Here is a 26,651-nt window from a genome sequence, read left to right on the forward strand (position 1 = left end):
GATAGCATTAAGTATATGACTATCTCAATAATACACTGCTGGTAGGAATGTAAATCATTTTCTTGACAAATTTCTGTACTTTCCAAGTTTTTCCATTTTATAATTAGTGAGAAAAGTATTTTTCTAAAAAAAACTATTTTTCTAAAAGTATTTTTCCTAAAAATCCCAATAAACAATGAAATTTTGTAAATGGGAAATATTAATTTTTGGAATTTTTACTCAAAGAACATTAAGAGATTCAGAAAAATTTTTTAGGGGCACCTGGGTGGCTCAGTCCATTAAGCGTCCAACTTCGGCTCAGGTAAACGATCTCATGGTTCATGAGTTCGAGCCCCGCTCAAAACGTCAGGCTCTGTGCTGACAGCTCAGAGTGTGGAGCCTGCTTTGGATTCTGTGTCTCCCTCTCTCTCTGCCCCTCCCTCACTCATGCTCTCTCTCCCTCAAAAATAAACATTAAAAAACATGTTTTTTTTTTTAAATTTTTGAGATTTAGAAGATGCATACATTGTTCGTGTACATATCCCCAGGTAATTTTTAAATTCTTAGCCAAAGACACAAAATTCTTAGTGTCCTCCCCACTAAGGTATGATTTGAATCTTTGATCACAAAATTAGAAGAGACATCTGTAAATAAAAGATGTAGTGTTTCACAAAACGTGTAAATGAAAGAATTCAAAAAATAAATACCATTTTAAGCCTGTAACTTTGTGATATTTACACAATTAGAAATAATCTAAAGGTAATATATTCAAACTTAATATTTTATTAAAAATCTTTGCTAAGCTTTGCATAATACACCTTTATAAATTACAATTTCAGACATCCTTAGCTATCAGTTATGCAAATCATCACGGCACTTCACTTTTTTACAATAAAATCTTTCCAACCTCAGTACCATTTTCTTCCACAGCAAAGATTGAGTGCTTCTGAGACAGAAATGCCAACACATAAAACAGTTTCAAAAACTGAAGGGAGAAAAGGTAATAACAGGAACTGAATGCTGCAGTTTTTATTAAGATAACTATAGTGCTCTGTATGTGTCAAGTATCTTATTAGAAAAGTTAGACATAAGTACCTGCTGCTCCAGATTCTTGACTATAACTAATGGATGAAGAACGTATAGTTCTCAGACGTAAACTCTGGGCTCTCTCTTGCCGAGCAGCATCACAGGTCTGATTGGGGTGCCAAATTTGTTTACAGTGGTAGCAAAACTCTGTTCCACAGCCTTCTCGCCCACAAGTTAATTTTGGACAGCTAGCACATCCAAATGCTATCACAGCGTATCTTCAAAGAAGAATAAAAATGATTTAAAATGTGACATAAAAGAAGAAATATTAAGTAAAACAATTAGCCAACTTCAGTGCTATTCCTGTTTTCTATTTATGCATGACCAAATAGTCATAAACTCTATCTCATCAATATAAAAGGGGGGGAAAAGTGAACAATTCATAAATGAAGACATACAAATGGTTCAAAACATTTTTAAAGTTCCATTGTTAACTAAGATGGCAAACTATATAGTTAACTTAATCCCAATTTTATAAAAATTCTATTAAATTAGTATAATATGCACACAGAAAACACTAGAAGGAAATACACCAAAAATCTTGACAGCCGTTTTGCTGGTATTAGAGTTCTAATTTTCTGTTTTATATATTTATACATTTCTGACTTAAAAAATTTTTTTAATGTTTATTTATTTTTACGTGGGGGAGGGGCAGAGAGAGAGGGAGACACAGAATCCAAAGCAGGCTTCACACTCTGAGCTGTCAGCACAGAGCCCCATGTGGGGCTCAAACTCACGACTTGTGACACCATGACCTGAGCTAAAGTTGGACACTTAACCGACTAAGCCCTATAGGCACCCCCATACATTTCTGATTTTTATAATTACTTGTTACTTTGAAAATCAGAAAAACAAAAATATAACCTATTTAAAATATAATGACTGTGAATGAGCTATACCTATAAGTGAATGGCAAACTGCCAATTCATAAGTTTTGTGATGATCTAGTATTTATGCATAAATTCTCATATTAATGTTTCTAAGGCACATGCTGAAAGTGCTCTTTGGTGCCGATGTCCTACCAAAAAGTACATAAACTTGAATTCTCAAGCAAAAAAAATTTTTTTCCACTTAAGATAAAAGAATGAGAATAGTAGATTCATGACTTGCCCCAATACCTATTCTCTAAGTTAATATTTTTGTCACTTTCATGTTTATTTTTGAGAGAGACGGACAGAGTGAGCACGCACGTGAGCAGGGGAGGGCTGAGAAGGAGATATAGAATCCAAAGCAGGCTCCAGGCTCTGAAATGTCAGCACAGGGCCTGACATGGAGCTTGAACCCATGAGCCGGGAGATCATGACCTGAGCCGAAGTCAGATGCTTAACCGACTGAGCACCCCCCGATATTTTTGGCACTTTAATAATTTCTTATTTAAAATAAATTCTGGGCACTCTTGGACATTTATCCCAGAAAAATGAAAACTTATGTTCAAACAAGTACACAAATGTCTATAGCAGCTTTATTTGTAACAGCCAAAAACCAGAAACAGTTTAGATGTCATTCTTCAACAGGTCAATCAATGGTTAAACAAACTGGGGTGCATATATACCATGGACTGCTACTGGAGAACAAAAAGAAACTACTGATACACTTAACAACTCTCATAAATCTCTGGGGAATTATGCTGAATGAAAAAAGTCCGTCTCAAAGTTATATATACTGTATGATTCCATTTATACATTTTTGAAATGACAAAGTTTTAGAAATGGAAAACTGACTAGAGGTGGCCACAGGTTAAGGGATGGGGTAGAGGAGCCAACAGGGTGTGATACAGGTGGATGTATTTATAAAAGAACAACAGGTATATGACTAAATATACATACACACACCAGTAAGTACAAGTAAAACTGGGGGAATTTAAGATTGGTAGATTATATCAATGCCAATATCCTGGTTGTGATGTTGTCTTATAGCTTTGTAAAATGATACCACTGGGGCAAACTGTGAAGGATACACAGGATTTCTCTATTATTTCTTATAATTACACATGAATCTATAATTATCTCAATAAAAGTTTACAATAAAAAATGTTTAGGGGATTCTGGTTCTCTTTGAAAGAGACACAAACAAGTCTTATTTATATATAAGAAGCTTTTGGGGCGCCTGGGTGGTTCAGTCGGTTGGGCGTCCGACTTCGGCTCAGGTCATGATCTCGCGGTCTGTGGGTTCGAGCCCCGCGTCGGGCTCTGTGCTGACAGCTCAGAGCCCGGAGCCTGTTTCAGATTCTGTGTCTCCTGCTTTCTCTGACCCTCCCCTGTTCATGCTCTCTGTCTCAAAAATAAATAAATGTTAAAAAAAAATTAAAAAAAAATATATAAGAAGCTTTGTAAATATCAAACATTTCCTTTTGCCTGGAAACTTAGGGGAGTTTCCAGGGTTCCTTTTGTTATTGGCAGTAAAATTTAAACAGTAACTGTCACTGAGATTTTTATTAAATTTCAAAATAATCTGCAAAATTGTAAAGTTTTAATAGTCAAGAAGTTCCTCCACTTTTGGACCCTTTGCTTCCTTAATATCTTATATCTTACCCTTTAAACTTAAATTTTACAACTTAAATTCCATTTTATTTTTGATAGACCAATTCTGCAATTACCACTATCTATCATAAATACGTCCAAGCATGACTAACTCAAAGGTAATTTATGTATCGGCATCAGGTAATTTAGCAAAGTTTAATTTCCTGAGGGCTTATTCATTGCATTCTCAATAAAAAGAAAAAAGTCCTCAAAGACTCTACACTTTCTCTTCTACAAATTATAACCCTAAGCAGTCTTTAAGGTAGTAATTTCACTGAAAAGGAAATGACCTTCTATTCTAAAACTCTTTTCTAACCTAGCTTTTCTTGAAGGAAGGAAGAAAAGGGACACAGGGAAATCTCTGTGTGTATGCAGGGGACAATGATGCTAAGACTGGCTGTTTTTTAAGGCCAGTCACAATTATAAAGGCAGAAGAAAAATTTAGGTTACCTGGTCCAAATTCCACTTCTACCCCCTATTACTGAATAGTTTCATGTAAATTACATCATCTCCCTACAACTAAGTTTTCCCAAAAATATAACAGGGACTCAAGAAGTTTGGCTTAGGCTCAGTAGTCACCCAAAATCAACTTCAGCTTTAGCCTTGATCTCTAGAATGCCAAATAAGCAATTCACCATTTCAGTGATATTTCTAGTATCTCTGCACCTGTGTTTGATTAATGACCATGTGATCATACAAGTTACTATCCTTTCTACAGCAATATAAATAATGTATGTCATTTTGGATTATTAGTATCTGAATATTCATTGTAAAATAACCATTAGTAGGCATTCTAGACAGAATAAAAATCTTATGGCTTTATATGGTGAAATTTTACTGGACAACTTAAGTATAAATGTACATAATGTTGGAAAAATAAAATGCAATAATTATTAGTGATGACTGTGAAAGCCAAATTTAGATACAAACTAAAGAACTTTCAAACAATTAAATAGAGAAACAGATTTACAGTTAATATGAACATTGAGAGTGCTATAACAGAATTTAGGAAGAATATAGCCTTTTTGAGTAAATAAGTATTTATAAAAAATATATGAGGTAGATGAACAGAAATTAGGTTATATCAGGGCGCCTGGGTGGCTCACTCAGTTAAGCATCTGACTCTTGATTTCAGCATAGGTCATTATCTCACAGTTGTGGGATCAAGCCTGGTGTTGGACTCCACACTGAACATAGAGCCTGCTTAAGATTCACTCTCCTTCTCTCTCCTTCTGCCCCTCTCCCCTGCTTGCACTCTAAAATAAATAAAATTAAATTTAAAAAAGAAATTAGGTTATATCGTAATTCTAACCTCGGTTGAAAGTTGTTCAGTATACTACTATATCACTAAATAAACCTTTAAGAATTGACATACTTTTTAATGATTTAAGCTATGAATCTTTTAAGAAAAAGTCCTTATTAGAGAATTCTTCACATTTTGACAAGAAGAATGAAAAACAGAATGTCAACTTTGCCATTTTAAAATATCATGACAAGATGCAGTGTATGGGTGGCTCAGCCAGTTAAGCAACCAACTTTGGCTCAGCTGGTGAATCTCACAGTTCATGAGTTCGAGCCCCACATCAGGCTTTCTGCTGTCAGCACAGAGCCTGCTTCAGATCCTTTGTCCCCTACCCTGTCCTCACTGCCCTTCCCCTAATTTCACATGTGCTGTCTCTCAAAAATAAACATTTAAAAAACAAAGTAAAATAAAATTTCATGACATGAGAATTTCCAAAATCTGATACAATATCCATGAAAACACAAAAGGGTATGGCAAGAAAACTGAGATCTCAAAACGCATTTTATTCTCAATAATCAAACTTCAAACAGCTTCATAAATTGCTTTAAGATGAAAATTCCTTACAGTTTTGAGTCTAAAGACTTAAGCTTGTTGAAAATAACTGCTTATAAGTATTGAATATCTCTACTTAGAATTTTTTAAATATGCAGTAAAATTATCAGGAGCAAACTAAACAGCTGACATGTAGACTAGTATCCTACAGTATGATGTCAAACACTTAACATTTGATTATTTTTTAAATTATTTTTTAAATAAAATTTTATATTGGGGCACTTGGGTGGCTCAGTTAGCTGAACATCCGACTTTGGTCATGATCCCACAGCTCGTGAGTTCAAGGCCCGAGTTGGGCTCTGTGCTGACAGCTCAGAGCCTGGAACCTGCTTCAGATTCTGTCTCCCTCTCTCTCTGCCCCTCTCCCATTCGTGCCATGTCTCTCTCAAAAATAAATAAACATTAAAAAAAATTTTTTAGGGACACCTGGGTGGCTCAGTCGGTTGAGTGCCTGACTTAGGCTCAGGTCATGATCTCACAGTTCATGGGTTCAAGCCTGCATCAGGCTCTGTGCTGACAGCCCAGAGCCTGGAGCCTGCTTCGGATTCTGTGTCTCCCTCCCTCTCTGCTTCTCTCCTGCTCACGCGCTCGCACACTCTCTCTCTCTCTCTCTCTCTCGAAAATAAAATAAACATTACAAAAATTTTTTAAATTTTTAAATATAAAATTTTATATTTACTTTTGTATCCTCTGAGTTCATCACACCATAATTAGTGATATTTGACTTTGGCCTTGGAGCAATATTAATTTGACATCTGGTCATTTGGCATTTGTTGAAAATGTAGGTTAGAGGCATCACAAAAATTAGGATATAATACTAAAAAGAGTTGTGATACATAAATAAAACTGTGTGTGTGGTTATACAGGGAGAGCGAGAGAGGAGAGAAAGAGGTGGGGAGAAAGGAGGGAGATGGGGGGAAAGAATATGTTCACAGCACGGATGTACTCAAATATTAGAGATAAAGTAATAAGAAAAAGTATATCAAACTACTTCTCAGTATTTTTTTTAAAGGAAAAGCTAAGAAATCCAATCCCAGAACTAAACATTCACGTCCCATTCAATCTGTTCAAATCACAAAGAAAAATAAGTTTATCTTTCCTAATTCTGTTTTCATGAATGTATATTTTGATTAAAAGTTAAGGCAGTCTACCAGTTTTTTCTTATGTTAACAGTTATTGAATACTTACTATATAAGTGTTCGTGTTCATACATATTCAGTCCTAATAATAACTTTGTTAGGCACATTCTATAATGCAGCAAGAATTAAATGTACCTAGCATTCACACGTTTTTGAAAGCAAAATGTTAGGCCTTTTGAAGATGATTTTCATTGTGTGGGAGCTGAACTTTTTTCCCATTGGAAAACAGCTCTCAAATTATAATGGAAGCCAATGGTAAAACTAAATATAAAATGCTTCCTTTAAAGAAACATTTCAGGAGTCTCTCTGCTCTGATGCATTAAGTGTTATGTGGGAAAAGAACACCCTCAGATGTCAGAGATAAGTGAATAATCCTAGTTAACTAAACATCTTTGGCTTGAACAGTATTCACATCTTGGTTTAAAAGATACTCCATTTCCTTCTACAATCCATTATTTAACTCAAGTCTTACGTTCCATCTCTATTCTTTCTACTTAAAATGTTTTTAAGTTTATTCACCCATTTTGAGAGAGCAAGAGAGAGCAAGCATGCAAGCAGGGGAAAGGGGGAGAGGGGCAGAGAGAGAGAGAGAGAGAGAGAGAGAAAAGAGAGAGAGAGAGAGAAGAGAGAGAGAGAGAGAGAGAGAGAGAGAGAGAGAGAGAGAGAGAGAGAATCCCAAGCAGGATCTGCACTGTGAGTGCAGAGCCAGATGTGGGACTTGAACTCACAAACCCAGGGGATCATGACGAGCTGAAATCAAGAGTTGGACGCTTTACTGAATTGAGCCACCCAGGCACCCCCCTACTTAAAATGTTTAAGCCTCCCTATTTAGCAGGAGTGAAGGGATAGGAAGAAACGGGAAAGGTGCAAAGGGATTCGAATAGGGCAGTCTTTCCAGAAATATTTTCTGTTCACTGAATCGCTAACAGGAGGTCTATACTAACAAGTACTCAATGGTCAAGTTAGGAAAATGCTAAGCAGAATTACTTTTTCATTTTTTTTCTTTGTTAATCCTAGGATTTTCTAAAAAAATCTTTTTAACATATCAATGATCAGTAGACAGTGATTTCCAGAATTTATTTCACCATGATGTCTATTTCCTGGTAGAGTTTTACAGTACTAGAGTTCTACAAATTACACTAATGATCACACTTAGGAAGTAGGGATACCAGCTAGGATAGTATAGTCTGTCTATAGCAAATTCCTCATGAAGGAACAAGTAAAAAGAACAACAGATATATTTCACATGAAATGTAATCCTAAGAAAGATATAATAGTCCCCAATAAAAATATTAAAAAATGAGAAAAAAGAAGAACCATTATCTAGGAATCAAAGATACATTTTTTGCCCCAAAGGTAAATTTTAACACAACCTTTAGAGAACAAAGAAAACATAATCACAAATACCCAAACTATTTGATCCAGATAAGGGGAAAAGTAAAATTTTGTATCAAAATCAACAGGCTCATGTTTCCACTTGCTAAAAGTTACTATTATTTTATGGAAAAGGAGTAACTTGCTTAATATATTTGGGAGAGTGTCTAGGTAATGTGAGGCTCATCTCCTGGTTCCCTCTTTCAGAAGCTGCTTACTTCCTACAGAGGACGAATTCTGTTGTGCTTTCCGCTACATGCTCCAGGGGAGGCTTACAGTTGTTGAGAACTGCCCAGACTATCTGGAGAAGTCAGTCTTATTTAGGAGTGAAGTGTAAGCAAGCTATTCTGGCTGCACATCTAAAGCCACATTCTTTAGTTAACTAATTAGTAGAGAGAGCTGACATGTCTCCTGTCATATCAACTTGGTTCTGAATGAAGGTTTGAGGGAACGTTTTTATTGATTCCCTTAAAACTCCATCAAAAATCTTAGTATCATAACAATGTCTGGTATAGCAGAAGTTTATACTGAATTACATAGCATTAAAATCTATCTAGATCAATTTTATGGTTAGGAAGAATAATTTTAAAAAGAGCAAACTCTCAGCTCAAGGTACTTTCAAACTCCCAGAATACTTTTATGAATCTCTATTCTAACACATACAACTTACCACTAGTTATGAATTACAACTTCCACTGAAACATGGTTTACTCATGATGGTTCCCTATACACAAAACCTGCTGTTTTCTAAGTCACATGTACTTGTTTCCTCTGAAGAAAATAAAAGTTGGATCTGTTCTCTGTATAAAATTTCTAAAAGGTCAGCCTACAAAAGCATTTCCAGCATGTCAAAAGATGGTCAAGTTATTTTTTATTTTTTTAATGTTTATTTATTTACTTTTGAGAAACAGAGAGAAAGCACAAGTGGGGGAGGGACATAGAGACAGGGAGACACAGAATCCAAAGCAGGCTCCAGGCTCTGAGTTGTCAGCACAGAGCCTGATGTGGGGCTCGAACCCATGGACCGTGAGATGATGACCTGAGCTGAAGTTGGATATTTAATGACTGAGCCACCCAGGTGTCCCAAAAGATGACCAAGTTATGGCTAAAACCTTTTAGTAGGATGGAAATAAGAGTTATATAGATATTAACTGAATTTAAAATATTTAAATATTAAAATTTGAGTTTAAAATATTGTTTAGTTGCTATAGCTCCATTTAAGTTTATGAACAGTATCCTCCACCACAATAATTATATAGAATAATTTAAATATCGGCCAGTTTGACACTACACAAACCTGATTATAGCTGATCACATTGCTTTAAAGTGTTTTATTGATGGTTCTTAAGATAGATGATTTATGTTTGTGGCATATAGTAAGATTGGTTCATTCAACAACTCTTTGTTGAGCATGGGGTTAACCAATGGTTACAAAGAAAAATCAAATATATATATACACACACACACACATATATATATTTTTTTGCCCTTGAGGGGCTCACAGACATTATTAAATCATTAATCATATTCTTCTATAATAAATGTTCCTATGTATTCAAAGCTCCCCATCAAAGTCAGAAGCACTCACCTGAGATAACAGGGATAATTTGTGCTGGTAGAAGGGTGGCACTGAAACAAGTGATGACCAAAACTGATATGCTCACTTTTTGCTATGTGCCTACAATGTATAAACCAGGCCTCCTGGACAGAAGGTAATCAGATATTTTTACTCAACACAGGTTTTATGCTTTCCTTCCTAAGTGCCCCTCACCCCAACACTTCTTAGCCACGGCCAGATTTTTCTCTGAACCTGTACAGACTGCATGTTCAAGAAGCAGTCTGGCTAACTTCATCCTGGTTAAATCATAGCACACAGGTTTGGCTCCTTCTCAAGAGGAGTTTTTAGAAATACTATCTTTTAAACAAGCTTCATCTGTCCTGGCCCTCAGAAGAGTGGAAAGAATATTAGGTCAGAAACCCTGAGAGATCTCAAATAGAAACCAGGTCAAGTTTTCTTTATGCTCTGAGCTCAGGGCAGTATTTCTCAAAGTGTGTTAAACTACATGTTTAAGTAAAATTAATGTTAGACACACAAAAGGGTTATATTGATAAATGTCAAATGCCAAAGAAAAAATTCATAACTTCACAAATCGCATTTCTAGAAAAAAGCCTTTCAAGTGTGTTGCACAATGAAAGGTATTAAATACTATATGTGTGCCAATGGTCCTAGTTGCCTAAATATTTCTATGACTTCCTGACAATCAGATATTTACCAGTATTCTTAAAGCCAGATTTAAATAATAAATGGATTTTAAGTTAAAAAATGTCCTGGGGCACCTGATGGCTCAGTCGGTTAAGCGACCAACTCTTGATTTCAGCTCAGGTCATGATCTCGCAGTTTGTGAGCTTGAGCCCTGCATCGAGCTCTGCGCTGACAGTACAGGGTCTGCTGGGGACTCTGTCTCCCTCTCTCTCTATGCATCCCCTGCTCCTGTGTGTGCACTCTCTCTCAAAAATAAATAAAACATTGAAAAAAAAAGTCCTTCTGTGGATCCAAAGATTTTAGTAAGTTCTGAGAGGGCAGGGATTTTGGGGTTTTGTTCATTATTAAATCTCTACTACCTGGCACACAGATGCATTAAATATTTGAGTAGCTGTCTGACTTAAAAAAATTTACAGCAAAACTTAAGAAATGGACATGAGGAATGATAAATAAGAGCTATAAAATAGTTGTTGTGTGCTAGGAATTATGCTAATAATAAAATTAAAGATCTATCCCAATTCTTTTTTTTTTTTTTTAATTTTTTTAAATTTCTTTTTTTTCAACGTTTATTTATTTTTGGGACAGAGAGAGACAGAGCATGAACGGGGGAGGGGCAGAGAGAGAGGGAGACACAGAATCGGAAACAGGCTCCAGGCTCTGAGCCATCAGCCCAGAGCCCGACGCGGGGCTCGAACTCACGGACCGCGAGATCGTGACCTGGCTGAAGTCGGACACCTAACCGACTGCGCCACCCAGGCGCCCCTCTATCCCAATTCTTAACACAATAGGACAGAGATTCAAAATCAGATCTGTATATGCTCATGCTAAGTAAAAATGAAACTTTTAATGAGAGTTTATGTAGTATTCTATGTTTTCAAGTTTTTTTATGTTTATCTACTTTTGAGAGAGAGCGAGCGTGTGCACCCGCACGCGCGAGCAGGGGAGGGGCAGAGAAAGAGGGAAACAGAATGTGAAGCAGGCTCTAGGCTCTGAGCTGTCAGTACAGAGGCAGATGTGGGACTCAAACTCATGAACCCACGAGATCATGATCTGAGCTGAAGTCAGACACTTAACCAACTGAGCCACCCAAGTGCCCCTCTATGTTTTCAAAGTATACATATACATTTTAGGTTACTGGATGACATTTTCTACATAATGCAACCATAAAAGCCTACAGTGTAATCAAGTATATAAAATATGCTCTTAATCTTGAGAGACAGCATAAATCAAATGTAAATGAAAATACATACTTAAAAGTTATGTTGACATGTATTCTTTGTCCTTTGTGGGTAAAATACTAACAACCACCAACCCAAAGTTAACTTATAGTCAATTTAATCAAGGCCAATTCTTTGTTAAACTTATATAACAATCAAGTGGTTGTTTTCCTAATAACAGAATCTATTAAAGTAGTTGTTTCTATTATTTTATGATATTTATACTTGAGTTAACATTTAATTTCTCCAAAATATTTAGAATATTAAGCCATTTTACTTTTTTAACAATGAAGTCTCAATGAGAAGAAAATGGGCGAAAATAACCCAAAGTATGAAATATTTTTAAATTTTACTGAAAAATGTCACACATACAAAAAGGACTTATAAATGAATATCCCTGTATCTACCACACAAACTAAGAAAAGTATCAGTAGAGTGATCATATAATTAACAACCTAAACTGGAACATGTGAGAGCGGTGATGCTATTAAAAATTACACCAGTACAGTAAGTGTAAACTGAAACCACTGAGGGAAATGAGAACCCAAGGTTACCTCAGTTATCAGTGGCTTTAGAAGCCCCTTGATTGCCCCTTCAAATTCACATCTTCCTTTTCAATTGGTAACCATGAAACTCAATATAATTCATCCATTTTGCTTTTAATGAACAATTTTTTTCATGTTTGCTATTACGAACCTTCTTAAACATGTCTCCTAACAAAATGTCTCCTGGTACACAAGAGTTTTTTCAAGGTATTTCACTAGGAGTGGATCTTTTAAGTTACAGGGTAAATGTGTATTCAATTTTAATAATAGTAATAATAATAATAATAATAATAATAATAATGGCAGTAGGTGAGCTACTCTTAGACATACGTTTTCTTTTGGTTCAATTTTTTCCTTTTATTTATAAAACTTTCCTTTGTAACCTGTTTTGATTTTGTTTTGGTGTTATTACATGTGATGACGATCTATTTTTTACCCTCAAAGAGCTAATTTTCACAATTCTGTATGTTGAAAAAAATCAATCCTTTCCCAGTTTATGTTTCCCCTAAAATCAAGTTCTTATATAAACAAGAATCTGTGTCAGCCCTTCTATTGTGTTCTGTTAGGTTGATACAATTGATATCTATTTGGACCACATGATCAGTCAACCCAGCACCAGAGAATATACCTATTTACTGACCAGAAAGTTTGTGCCCAGGATTTATGGTCTCAATCTCTTACGGCCACAGATTCTGACACGTAAGCCTTTTAACTTATTCTATCACTTTCAGACTTTTTCTTTTAAATCTATTAAATGCTTGAAGGAACTTGTGAAGCACTTCTTACCCTGAGGTTCCATGAAAGGTAAAAAACCATATTCTTTCTCCAGACAAAACACAATATATAGGCATATTCCTCACTATTTGAAGTCTTGCTATAGAAGTATTTGCTACAATGATGTGTAAAAATGTTTTTATAACCTAACATTTGCTGTCCAACTTAAGATCTAATGAACGTGCACACTTGCACGGTGAAACTGCACAGGAGTCCAGAGGACCAAGAGATACAACTGTATCCAAGCTGTTCTTCTCACAGGATAAAGCCTCCTGTTCAAGTTATTTAAAGGTATTGTTCATTATCCCTATTTTCTTTCCATCTTTTTCTTGAGAGTTTAATTCTTCATGGATCTCAGAGTTTGCTTCTGTCATATACCTGGAAGCACAGCCAACCTTGGCCCGGTTTAGATAGTTATCTTTAACATAACATTTTATTATTTATATTCTAGTACAAGCTCCCTGCAGTAGAGGGGAGCATAGTTCAAATCTGATAATAGTATTTCTGAGTCCTTCACACAACTAATAAGTTCATAAAATGTTCAGTAATTAGGTAATATTTTTAATGCTTTGTATTACACTGAAATCCTTGGTAGACAGTTAAGTGCTAGTTATAACTGGGAAAACTGGCTGTGATGTGCACAGGCTGGCAACATATCATTACTTTTCTCATTTAAAATTATGGAATGCAATTGACTGATGAATAAAGAAGATGTGGTATACATATACAATGAAATTTTACTCAAAGATCAAAAAGAATGAAATCTTGCCATTTGCAACAACATTCATGGAACAAGAACATATTATGCTAAGTGAAGTCAGTCAGAGAAGACAAATATATGATTTCGCACATATGTGGAATTTAAGAAACAAAACAGATGAACAGGGGAAGGGATGGAAAATTAAGACAAAAACACAGAGGAAGGCAAACCATAAGAGACTTAAATACAGAGAACAAACTGAGGGTTGCTGGAGAGGTGTGGGGTGGGAGGATGGGCTAAATGGGTGATGGGCATTAAGGAGGGCACTTGTTGGGATGAGCCCTGGGTGTTATATATAAGTGATAAATCACTAAATTCTACTCCTGAAGCCATTAGTACACTATAGGTTAACTAACTTGGATTTAAATAAAATTTAAAAAATAAAAAATATGGAATATAGGCTAAATGCAATCTGAAAACTTGCTACTCAACAAGCTTTCAATAATAGATTCGATTCAGACAATAAATCCTGAAACTTCATCTGAGAAATTAAACTCACATTCCACCCTCGTCTCTGATTATACCCAGATAATCTTGGAAGTTCTGGGTTTTCCCCAACTCTTACTTACAATCTCTGGTTTACTAATGGTATGCTAAATAACATCCGGTATTTGCAGCTTTTGTTCTTCTTAAAAAACATATGACTGCTTATTCCTAGTTATAGCAACTGTACGCAGTAAATGCTCTATAAAAAGAAAATGCTGTTAAACATAATGAAATACTGAAGCAAAATTATTATCAACGTTGAGAAAGTGGTACTTGTAATTAAAAACTTGAGGCAACTGAAGTATTATATAACCTCTAGATCTTGAGACTAGCAATACTGACGTAATACCAACATGTACACATGACACTATGACACACATTAAGGTATCATGTGCATGTTTCAAAAGGATCAGTTGAGTTTATACAACCGAAATCCACCCCCCGCATGAAAACAAACAAAATCCCTGATCATTTCATCTGTTCTACCAAAATAACCGTTTTTCCAAATGAATGGGGAAAATCAACTTTGCCCACAACTACATCCTAGTACTCTATCATCTTATCCTTTTCTTCTGAAAATGCTCTTAAGTATGTGAAGAGATACAATATAAAAATGAGTAAGAGAAGATTCTTGCCATTAGCATCAAAACACTGTGCCTGGCACATGGTATGTACTCAAATGCATGTTTGTCTTACTGAATGAATGAATTACCTGACATGTTAGGATTTTTGAGTAATAGCTAATTCTTGTTTTATCCACAGAAAAAATATTAAAGAAAAAACAAACAAAATCTTACCCACAATCTGGAGCCGGACACCACCTACAATCAGGATCTGCAACAAGCCACCGTCTAAGCATAAATTCTTCGTATTTTTCCATCAAGACATCATCACTTAATATCAAGCGAATATCATGGGGATTAAACCGTTCAGTACATTCTGGGCAACTGATATTAACTCTACTTTCAGATATTTCTATCCTTAGATATTGTCGTAAGCAATCCACACAAGATCTATGATGACAAGTCATTATCTCAGGAAATCTGTCCTTAGAATGCCGCAGAAGGCACAAAGGGCACTCTATAAAGTCTCCAATTTGTTTGCTGAGAGAAGTTAATCCATTGTCAGAGGAGGTATTTGTAGAGAAAATGGAGTTCTTATCAGTACACATTTCAGAATGTATACTTTCAATGCTCGCAATTCCATCCACCCCGCCATTTAGCTCCCTTGATTTACGTTTGTTATCCTTTTTTCTCCGAAACAGAGAGCCTATTGAAATTCTTCTCTTTTTGGGTGCCTTTTTCACTGAAGGCAAGCTCACAGATGAGGCAGAAGACTGAAGATCACGATCTGAACCCATTTGCCGATGTAAACTCATGTCTAAAATGCTCATTAGAATTGAGTCAGGGTCTGTGTTTACACACAGCCCTTCATTATATTTAGAGATAAAACCTATTTCTTGTTCTTGCATTCAGATTAAGTCATGATGTAAGAAAATCCTACTTGGTTCCTTCGGTGAATTCTTGAAACAGCTGGACTTACAGAAGACGGTAATCATAGATGTTCTGAAAAACAAAACACAACACCAATATCATTTTACTGTATTCTTAGTCTGCATGTTTTTCTTAATAAACTTACAACTTTACTATAAAATTTCAAGCCAGTATGTTATTTAATCATTACATTGTTTTTTTTTAATAAGGCCAATTTAGTGAGAAGTCTACACAAGAATGTAATATAGAATGAATGTTAAAAAAAAGTATATTCTTTAATCTTGATTAAAAACTCTAGATTTGAGCTGACCTTGTCATTTTTGAAATCTGATAAAAAAATTTTCATCATTTTCACTCAGACCTCATGATTCCCCAATGCTTTTCAGAGTTTTTGTGAACTGACAATAACATATTCACACAAATACAAAGGATTAAGTATAGCTTATACACTCTTGAAGAGCAAAGTGTGTGTGTGTGTGTGTGTGTGTGTGTGTGTGTGCATGCTCTTACCCTGCCAGATGTAATGACTTTTAAAGTTACAGTAATTAAGATGACACAGTGGTTACATCACACAAGGCTGGATACAAAGACCAATAGCAGACAGTCCAGAAAAAAAGTCTCACATATATGTGGATATATATATGTGGTTACATTATTGAGCACTAAGGATGGCCTTTTCAAAAACAAAACATAGTACTGTTTTACTGGTTACCATCTGAGAAAAGGAACTTAACCTATAGCTCACCTCATGCATAAAAATCAATTCCACTTGGTTCACACATCTAAGCATGAAAAGTAAAACTGCAAAGTTTCTAGAAGTCAATAGAAGACAATATTTCAGTGAAAAGATTTCTTCAACAGAAAAGTACTAACCATAAAAGAAAAGACTGACAAACTGTGGAGTGTAATAAACTCAAAAGGTAGTATTAAGGGAGTGGGACTACACATTTGCCACATATAATAAAGGATCAGTACCCAGAATATGGAAAGAATACTTACAAATCAATAAGTCAAAACAGATAATTAAGAAGAAAAATGGAGAATGTGTGCCTGGGTAGCTCATTTGGTTAAGGCTCTGACTTGATTTTGGCTCAGGTCATAATCTCATGGTTCATGAGTTGGAGCCCCATATCAGGCTCCATGCTGACAGTGAGAAGCCTGCTTGGGAGTCTCTCTCTCTCCTCTCTCTGCCCCTCCCCTGCTGGTGTGCATATGCATGCTCTCTCTCAAAATAAAATTATAAAAAAGAAAAATGGGCAAGGGACTTAACAGAAACTTCACAGAAGGATATGAACAGTGTCAACATCATTTGTCATCAAGGAGGTGAATATTAAAGCCATGTTGAGATACACACCCAGTAGGATGGCTAAAATTCAGACTGACATTTCCAAGTATTAGCAAAAGGGTGCCTGGGTGGCTCAGTCAGTTAAGCATCCGATTCTTGATTTCAGCTCAGGTCATAATCTCATGGTTCATGGGTTCTAGCCCCATAATGGGCTCTGCATTGATGGCGCAAAGCCCGTTTGGAATTCTGTCTCCCCCTCTCTCTGCCTCTTTCTCTCAAAATAAATAAATAAACAAACAAACAAACATTAAAATAAAAAAAATTATTAGCAAAGATGTGGATTGCTGGTGGGAGTGTAAAATGGCACAACTACTTTGGAAAACTGTTTAACGGTATCTAGCAAATTTGAACATATAGATAACTCTATCACTCAATTATACTACTAGAAATAACTGCACAAAAAAATGAATGCATACACACATCAAAAGATATATATATAACAATACTAATAGCAGCATTAGCTATAGTAAACCAAAATACTAGATGCAAACCACACTTCCAACAGTAGAATAAGTTGTGATATATTCACATTCTAGTATATTAGAAATCAATGAAAATGAACAAAATACAGCTTCACACAAAACAAGAATAAATCTCACACAAAAGAAGGCATACTGTATGTATAATTCTACTTAAATAAACTTCAAAAACAAGCAGAGCTAGTATGATGATAGAAGTCAGGATTATAGCTACCCTTTGTGGGGAGGCACAAAGGGAACTTTGACATATGTAGTGGTTACAAATATATGTTCTCTTTGTGATAAATCACTGACCTACAAATCATGTTTAATATACTTTATTGAATGACTGTAAAAAAATAAAAAAGTTTCCTGAGATGATATCTACACATATCCTTGAGAAAGTCACACTGATTTCCCAACATAAAATATAGAAAAACATTTCACTCAGATGAACTTTATTCTTGTCCATCAATTTTTATTTTCCCATTATTTGCAGCATTCTCTGATAATTCTGAGGAAAATAAAGGGTTTAAGAGTAGGTTTTACCAAAATTTTCTGCATATTTTCTTCTTTGTATGTTATTTTATCTTGCATCTGAAAATGCCTTCTGTACTCCACAGTGCAATATATTTATCATAGAACAGTACAGAGGGAATCTATCTTGGGGAACATATCCTAAGAATTTATCATTTAAAACAGTAAACCAATGGTACTTAATCAGGATCACCTGGGAAATTTTTCAAAATATATACTTTAAGAACTTGATAGCCATATAATTTTTTATCCAAAAGAGAATTTTGTAAGAGTGAATAGAAGCACTCTTAATATTTAAACTAGGATAACAGGGGCAAACTGGAACATGTGGTCATCATATTTAGGAAATCCTAAAATATTGTGCAAATACACAAATATGCCTCAAAGAGAAAATAATCTGAATACTAAACCTTTAATATTTCTATATGGTAAAAAATACTATAAAGTAGAAAGACAATATATTAGAAAAACATACATAACAATGAACAAATTTCCCCACTACACAAACAGCTTTTACACTTAAGAAAAATGCATATTCTGATAGCAAAATGAGCAAAGATACAAGGAGGATGTTTAGAGAAAAAAGAAGTACAAAAATTAGAAAGATAGGATACATTTTTTAACAATAATCACAACTAAAGAAATAAAAATTAAACATTAGATACCCTCTTTATGCACATTAGATTGACAGATTGTAGCGGGTTGGTGAGTGTGTACAGAAAGAAGCATCTATGTTAGGACGAGTGCAAGCAAATCAGCACAATTCTAGGGAACCAATTGGCATTTTCTATTAAACTTCAAAACAGAAATATTCTTAGGCCAGCAATCCTACATGTAAAACTTATCCTTCAGAAAATAAAAGGACACAGGCATGCAAAGACAGTATGCAAGGAAATTCACTGCAGCCTAGTTGATAGAAGCAAACAAAACAAGACCAAAAAACCCACACAAAATCTGAAAATAACTTAAATGTCTAACAGGGGACATGTAAACATAAATGAACCAACCACAATTTATGTGCAATGATATGGAAAGCTCTCTATATATAATGCTGAGTGCATAACTGCAAAACAGTGTGTATAATGTGAATACATTTGTGGAAAAAACACTCACACAGGCTTACATATACATACGTAATTTCTGGAAAAATGTTAAGAAATCATTAACAATGGTTACCTTGTAGAGTACAATCTAGTATTGACTTTCTGCCTTCTGCAGAGCTTAAAACTGTATCATGAGCATCTACTACTTAGAGTTAAGAAACTGAACCCCACAAAAAACAACAAAAAAACATATTTGCCCTAAAGCTAACCAATCAAAAATAGGATGGGGTCCACAGTTCACCTGTTTTATATTTAGTCAGTAATTCAGTGGCATACTCTGATGAAGAACCACTAATACTAAGGAGACTTACTTAAAACACTCTCACTTAAAAACAAAACTCCATAGGCCTAAGCCTCCTAAACAAGGCTTCTTATCTTTCATTATTTTAGGTACAAAAAAACCCAAAAGTTCCATTAAAAACAACTGCTTAGTTTATTAGTCATTGTCAGCCTATGGGGTTATAGTGAGGTACCCCTTAACCTATGGTATAGAGATGACAAGAAAGACTTACTTAAAAATCTACATAATTTAATGACTATCTTTCTGGAGAAATAATCCACAGAAGTATCTATAAGCATGTGACTGAAGAGTATTAGGAATGCCTCAGTCAAGGGAACTTTGGCTAACTTGGGATTTCTAAGACTGCACCCTAAACCACTAAAAGAAGAAAAGAAAGTGCTACAGAAATTCTGCCAATTTGGACAGATGACAAAATGTGTGAAATTAAAAAAAATTTTTTTTCAGTGACTCAGGAACTTATTTTTAGAAAAAGTCAACTTCACTCTCCAGTGAAAAATAAAAACCTATTATTTGCATCATTTAATATAGTACTATTCTTTTTGAACTCAACTTTTTATTTTTTTGATGTTTAATTTTTTGAGAGAGAGTGCAAGCCGGGAAGGGGCAGAGAGAGAGGGAGACACAGAACCCAAAGCAGGCTCCAGGCTCTGTCAGCACAGAGCCTAATGTGGGGCCAGAACTCACCAGCCATGAGATCATCACCTGAGGTGAAGTTGGATGCTTAACTGACTGAGCCACCCAGGCACACCATGAACTCAATTTTTAAAGAAAACTATTGGGGGCACCTGCGTGGCTCAGTCCACTGAGCACTGGACTCTTGATTTTGTCTCAGGTCATGATCCCAAAGTCGTGGGTTGAGCCCAGCATGTGCCTCTGTGCTGAGCATGGTGCCTGTTTAAGATTCATATTCTCTCTCTCTCTCTCTCTCTCTCTCACACTCTTTACAATAAAATAAAAAAGGTGCCTGGATGGCTGTCAGTTGAGTGCCGGGCTCTTGATTTTGGCTCAAGTCATGATCTCACAGTGCATCAGGCTCTGTCCTGACAGTGTGGAGTCAGCTTGAGATTCTCTCTGTCCCTCCCCTCCTCGTACTCTCTCTCAAAATAAATAAACTTAAAAATAAAAGATTTACAAAAAGAAACTATCAACTATAGGAATCTGCATTATGTTCTGCCTCATAAATGCACATTCCATTAAAAAAAATTACTGAGTTTTTAATGAATAGACACTTCTCTAAAGAAGACATCCGGATGGCCAACAGGCACATGAAAAGATGTTCAGCGTCGCTCCTTATCAGGGAAATACAAATCAAAACCACACTCAGGTATCACCTCACGCCAGTCAGAGTGGCCAAAATGAACACATCAGGAGACTATAGATGCTGGAGAGGATGTGGAGAAACGGGAACCCTCTTGCACTGTTGGTGGGAATGCAAATTGGTGCAGCCGATCTGGAAAGCAGTGTGGAGGTTCCTCAGAAAATTAAAAATAGACCTACCCTATGACCCAGCAATAGCACTGCTACGAATTTATCCAAGGGATACAGGAGTACTGATGCATAGGGGCACATGTAGCCCAATGTTCATAGCAGCACTCTCAACAATAGCCAAATTATGGAAAGAGCCTAAATGTCCATCAACTGATGAATGGATAAAGAAATTGTGGTTTATATACACAATGGAATACTACGTGGCAATGAGAAAAAATGAAATATGGCCTTTTGTAGCAACGTGGATGGAACTGGAGAGTGTGATGCTAAGTGAAATAAGCCATACAGAGAAAGACAGATACCATATGGTTTCACTCTTATGTGGATCCTGAGAAACTTAACAGGAACCCATGGGGGAGGGGAAGGAAAAAAAAAAAAAAGAGGTTAGAGTGGGAGAGAGCCAAAGCATAAGAGACTGTTGAGAACTGAGAGCAAACTGAGGGTTGATGGGGGGTGGGAGGGAGGAGAGGGTGGGTGATGGGTATTGAGGAGGGCACCTTTTGGGATGAGCACTGGGTGTTGTATGGAAACCAATTTGTCAATAAATTTCATATATAAAAAAAAATACTGAGTTTTTAAAACAAATGGTTGGGTTGCTGGCAGGAAAAAGAAGGAAAAAATATGTTGTATACCATAATACCATTACAGGGATGCCTGGGTGGCTCAGTCGGTTAGGCATTCGACTTCGGCTCAGGTCATGATCTCACAGCTCGTGAGTTTGAGCCCCACATCAGGCTCTGTGCTGACAGCTCAGAGCCTGGAGTCTGCTTCAGATTCTGTGTCTCCCTTTCTCTGCCCCTCCCCCAATCACGCTCTGTCTCTGTCTCTCAAAAATAAAGACGTTAAAAAAAAATTTTTTTTTTTAAATACCACTACACATTAGAGCTTAAAGTGCTTTTTAGGGGCGCCTGGGTGGCTCAGTCGGTTAAGCGTCCGACTTCAGCTCAGGTCACGATCTTGCGGTCCATGAGTTCGAGCCCTGCCTCGGGCTCTGGGCTGATGGCTCAGAGCCTGGAGCCTGCTTCAGATTCTGTGTCTCCCTCTCTCTCTGCCCCTCCCCTGTTCATGCTCTGTCTCTCTCTGTCTCAAAAATAAATAAACATTAAAAAAAAATTTAAAAAAAAGTGCTTTTTATTTGTGTCTTGATTCAAACCTCACTACCCTATAGAATAGGTATTATTAACCTTATTTGGTAGACAGGAAAACTGAAGTTCAGACAAAGTAAATATTGTAAGGTTAGTAAATGATAGGGTTGGGGTTAAATTCAGGTCTTCTGACATCTCAACCTCAGTACCATCATCAGCCTACAGTTGCCTTCATGAAACAACTTCTCCAGGCGCTATCAGGATATACAAAATTATCTCAGAAAATGAAAGACAATTACATCTTGCATATCATCCAGGGCCAGTCTTAACTATCATCCTTCAACTCCATGTCTCATTCAAGCCATTCTCCCTTTCTGAAATGCCAATCCCTTTTCTCTCCTCCTAATCAAACTGTACTCCACTTTTATAACTCAGATGAAACTTTACTTTGTTCACTTTTTCTTTCCTGATTATCTTTAAACTTTTTAATAAGGTTTTTAATAAAAATTTTTTAATGTTTATTTCTGAGAGAGAGAGAGAGAGAGAGAGAGAGAGAGAGAGAGAGATCGAGACCATGAGTAGGGTGTGGGGGCAGAGAGAGAGGGAGACATAGAATCCAAAGCAGGCTCCAGGCTCTGAGCTGTCAGCATAGAGCCCAATGTGGGGCTCGAAACTCACAAACCATGAGATCATGACCTGAGCTGAAGTTGGATGCTTAACAAACTTAGCCACCCAGGCACCCCTAATACGGTTTTTAAGGTAGAACTTGAATATTTGTTTTTTTAACACAACGGAGCCAAGATGGTGTCATGAACATAAACATCATGAAGAAATGCCAAATGAGTGTTTCTTAAAATGATACAATGTCACTGAAGTGATATTATTCCAGAACTACAAGAAAATATGAGTCTTCCCCCACCCCCAATTGTTATTCCTAGGCACATATGTCTTCTTTTTTTCTTTTTAAGTCCAATTAGTTCAGGCACCTGGGTTGCTCAGTGGGTTAAGTGTCTGACTCTTGATTTCGGCTCAGGTCACGGTCTCACAGTTTCTGGTATTGAGTCCCACATTGGGCTCTGCACTGACAGTAGGGAGCCTGCTTGGGATTCTCCTTCTCCCTCTCTCTACCCCTCCCCTGCTCATACTCTATCTTTCTCAAAACAAGTAAAATAAAAGAAAAAGTTCAATTAGTTCATATTAGGTCTACAAAGAGAAATATCAGGTCTCCTGGATTAAATACATAATAATTTATACATAAAAGCCGAGATGTTTACATGGTACAACACCATTTCAGAGCAGGAACAGAAGATGAATGACAGTAAATGTACTAATGATATAATCTGAAATATACCCAACTCCTAATAATCCCCAATATTGGAAGCTCTTTACTATCTATCACAGGATTTGTCAAGTTGTAATGCACTGATGATATAAAGCAGAGAGGGGGAAAAGATAACTGAGGTGGGGCTCCATAATAGTACGGTAATTGGTTTAGTAGGAATATCCAAAATAAAAGTAGGGATCTGTAATTAAAAATGCTAGAAGAGGTTAGCTACTGAAATAGAAAACAATAATAAAATACAGGTAGACCCTAAATTATGTATTTTCACTTAAGTATCTATAATCATAATCACTGTCACACCAATGGCACAAGGAATTCCTGTCACCTATTAAGCTATGAGAAATGTCTCCTTTCCCTCTTTTTCAGTCTAGCATAACTGACAAGTAACCAAGATTGCCAGTTGCTGCTGCATACTCATGGCCCTGAAGAAAATGGTTGGAGAATTAGTTTTATCGCAGGCAAACAAGCCCCAATCTTAACCTTTTAATGCACTTCAATGGAAGAGTATCACCCACGACTGGTATTGGGAAGGACAAAGATCTGCGCTTGCTTATCTAACCTTCCCTAGTCCAGTGTTTATACTCCTGTAAAGTCAACACCATTTGATTCTTACTTTTTTCTACCTCTTGGGAATACGTGAGGAATTATGAAATAGGAATGACCCAAAACAAAGATATTTCTACCAACATGTGTCAAAGCTTTATAGACTAAAGATTTAGTAAAAGTGCTGATAACTTTGTACTGACTCATAAAATACATCTAATTTGGTACCACACTATTTTTTTTTATACTTTCTAAAAAGTACAGAAATTAAGCATTCCAGATGAAGTTCCTAATCAATAATTATAATACCATTTTAAATGAAAATATGTACCATATATATTTTTTAATGTTTTATTTATTCTTGAGAGAGAGAGAGAGAGTGCACGCACATGAGCAGGGGAGGAGCAGAGCAAGAGAGGGACACAGAATCTGAAACAGTCTCCAGGCTCTGAGCTGTCAGTACAAAGCCCCACGTGGAGCTCGAACTCACAAGCTATGAGACCATGACCTGAGCCAAAGTCAGTTGCTGAGCCACCCAGGCGCCCCTACCATATTTTAAACACTCAATTTATAAACACAGGATAGATAAGAACAATCAGAAGGCTCAAATTCATACAAATAGTAGTCCATGGTTTTAAGAAAAGCTGTATGTATCAGTCAGGGTCCTGGCAAAAACAAAGCATTCTCAAGGAAGTATCTGAAATTCACATTTTAACAAGTGTGGGCAGGGTTAAAGGAACCAAAAAGAGATGGAAACTATTCAGGAACCCACTGCCACCCTTTGGAATGAAGGGGCAGAAGGAAGCAATTACCGAAGAGCTGTGCAACAGCAACTGAAAGAATAATATCCAGCTTCTCTCTCTGGCTTTCCAACATCCTGCCAATGCCTCACATTGGCTAAGTCCAACAAAGGAGTCCAAACAAGGTAGTCTTTAGAAGAACTCCCTCTGGGGCACAGAGCAAGGCAGAGAAGGGTTAAGAGTGGATCTGGAGGGGCAAACAAACAAACAAACCCAGTACTGGATATATAAAGAAGAGAATTTTGGAGTCAAGACCTGGTTAACTGTGTTTAGTCATAAAATCCCTGCATAAGGTACATTACTGAGTCTGTGATCTCCACTACAAATAGATGTTAGGAGAATAAAGTAGACATGTGCTAAAAGTACCTAACAAAACCTGGCACTATACTAAACGTTAGTATACTAAATGAAGTGAAATGAGAGACAACTTTGTATTCCTAGTGCCTAACACAATGTGTAACTTATAGCAGATGTCTAATAAACTTTGACTAAATTATGATGCAGAGTACACATAAGAAATGAGGAACTGAGGATTCTGTTCATATCTTTACCTTTGATTTGCTATCACTGTATGCTCCGTATATTAAGGGATACAGCTTTTTATATACAGCTTTTTATAATGAAAAAGACAAGAATCTTTACCCCATGAGTGCTACAAGAGAAATAAAACAAGTATCTTAACACTATACAACTTCAAGAATTACAGATTTAAGATTTCCCCCAATAAACATCTCCTAACCATAAACACTTCAATAGCACCTGAATAGCCACCCACATGCTAAATGATTTAAAACTAATAAGAGGGTATTCTGGAAATGTAGAAACCTGGGCAAAAAAAGTTTACAGACAATAAATCACTTCCAAGAGAAAATTCCTTTATACTCCTGTTCTGTTTTTGCCTGTTATTTAGCTAAAATTAGGCCTCTTCTATTACTTCTCAGAAAGGTTAAAATAGAGCCAAAATCCAATAATTTTGTGTCTAAATACTAAGTATAAGAGCAAAAGTACCTTACAACTGTTAATTTCAGGTTTTTTTTTTTTAGATGTCTGACATCTAAATGTTTAGCATGTCTAAAAACTTGCATGTAATGAAAACACGGAATATTTACTAGCACTGTTGAAGAGAACAGCTAAGTCATTTTTTTTTTTTGCTGATTTAAATATTTTTTTTAAAAATTTTATTTAAATCCAAGTTAGTTAACATGCGGTGTAATAATGGTTTCAGAAGCAGAATTTAGTGATTCATCACTTCCATAGAACATCCAGTGCTCATTCCAACAATTTAGCCCTATTTAGCCCATCCCCCCACCCTCTACCCCTCCAGTAACGTTCAGTTTGTTCTCTGTATTTAACAGTCTCTTATGGTTTGCCTCCCTGTTTTTATTTCTGTGTTTAAATGAGGAGGAAGTAGGTACAGAGATCTCCACCAGAGTTTCTATTGCTCACTAATTTTGGTTACTAGTGAAGCCTGAGCTATTTTATATTCAAGTGAAAGAGTCAAGAAAGAAGATAAACAAGATTTTCTATTTTAGATATTGTATTCTACTGAATATTCTACTGAATATTCTACTGAATATTCTACTGAAAAACATAAAAGGCTACTAAACTTCTTCAGTAATATACACTTATGTTGTAAAGGTGGGAAAAGAGGAGGAATAAAAAAGGCTTTTAAATTTCAATGGCTATATACTTGAAAGATACTTTCAATATTTTTCAAATGTGTACAAGTCACTTACATTTCATTTCCTATGACCTAACCACATGCTCATATCCCACTGTTGGGACTTTTCCTTACTGATGTATAAAACCCACGTATATAGAAAGAACAATTGCTTTTACATGTCAAATACATTTTTAAAAATTTGTACTTGATGGCATAGCAATTTTCCAGTGTAGGTATTTCAAATTTTCTTAATGTGTTCCAATACCATATCTTACTCTTTATGACTTTTGGGTTCTACACTTGTCTTGAAAGAGTCTTGTTCACTCCAAGATTATATTTCTAAAATCCTCTCATGTTTCCTTCTGGTACTTCTATAGTTTATCTTTCTGCTTAAATCTCTCATCCATTTCAATTTAATGTTAAGAATAAGCACATATCAAAATTTATGTTTTCTAAATGGCTAGTCAGTTACCTCAACACCAGCTGTTGAATAATC

The 26,651-nt window shown here is 36.0% G+C and overlaps 1 protein-coding gene across 2 annotated transcripts in view; it reads right to left on the reverse strand.

Annotated features, from left to right (window-relative positions):
- RNF19A (ring finger protein 19A, RBR E3 ubiquitin protein ligase) overlaps positions 1 to 26,651 on the reverse strand; it is a 56,926-nt gene that overhangs the window by 17,463 nt on the left and 12,812 nt on the right. Inside the window, exons 1-3 of one of the 2 annotated variants that reach the window (XM_040494121.1) lie at positions 16,845 to 16,965; positions 14,795 to 15,562; positions 1,075 to 1,283 (exon numbers count right to left, since the gene is read on the reverse strand). In XM_040494121.1, coding sequence (XP_040350055.1) covers positions 1,075 to 1,283; positions 14,795 to 15,468 — 883 coding nt within the window. In that variant the 5' untranslated portion in view covers positions 15,469 to 15,562; positions 16,845 to 16,965. Of the gene's footprint in view, positions 1 to 1,074; positions 1,284 to 14,794; positions 15,563 to 16,844; positions 16,966 to 26,651 lie in introns of those variants that run through there. The other variant, XM_040494120.1, reaches the window with a different exon arrangement.

The sequence above is a fragment of the Herpailurus yagouaroundi genome, unplaced genomic scaffold (assembly GCF_014898765.1).
Source record: "Herpailurus yagouaroundi ecotype Mexico unplaced genomic scaffold, PumYag 186, whole genome shotgun sequence".
In the NCBI taxonomy this organism is placed as follows: Eukaryota; Metazoa; Chordata; class Mammalia; order Carnivora; family Felidae; genus Herpailurus; species Herpailurus yagouaroundi.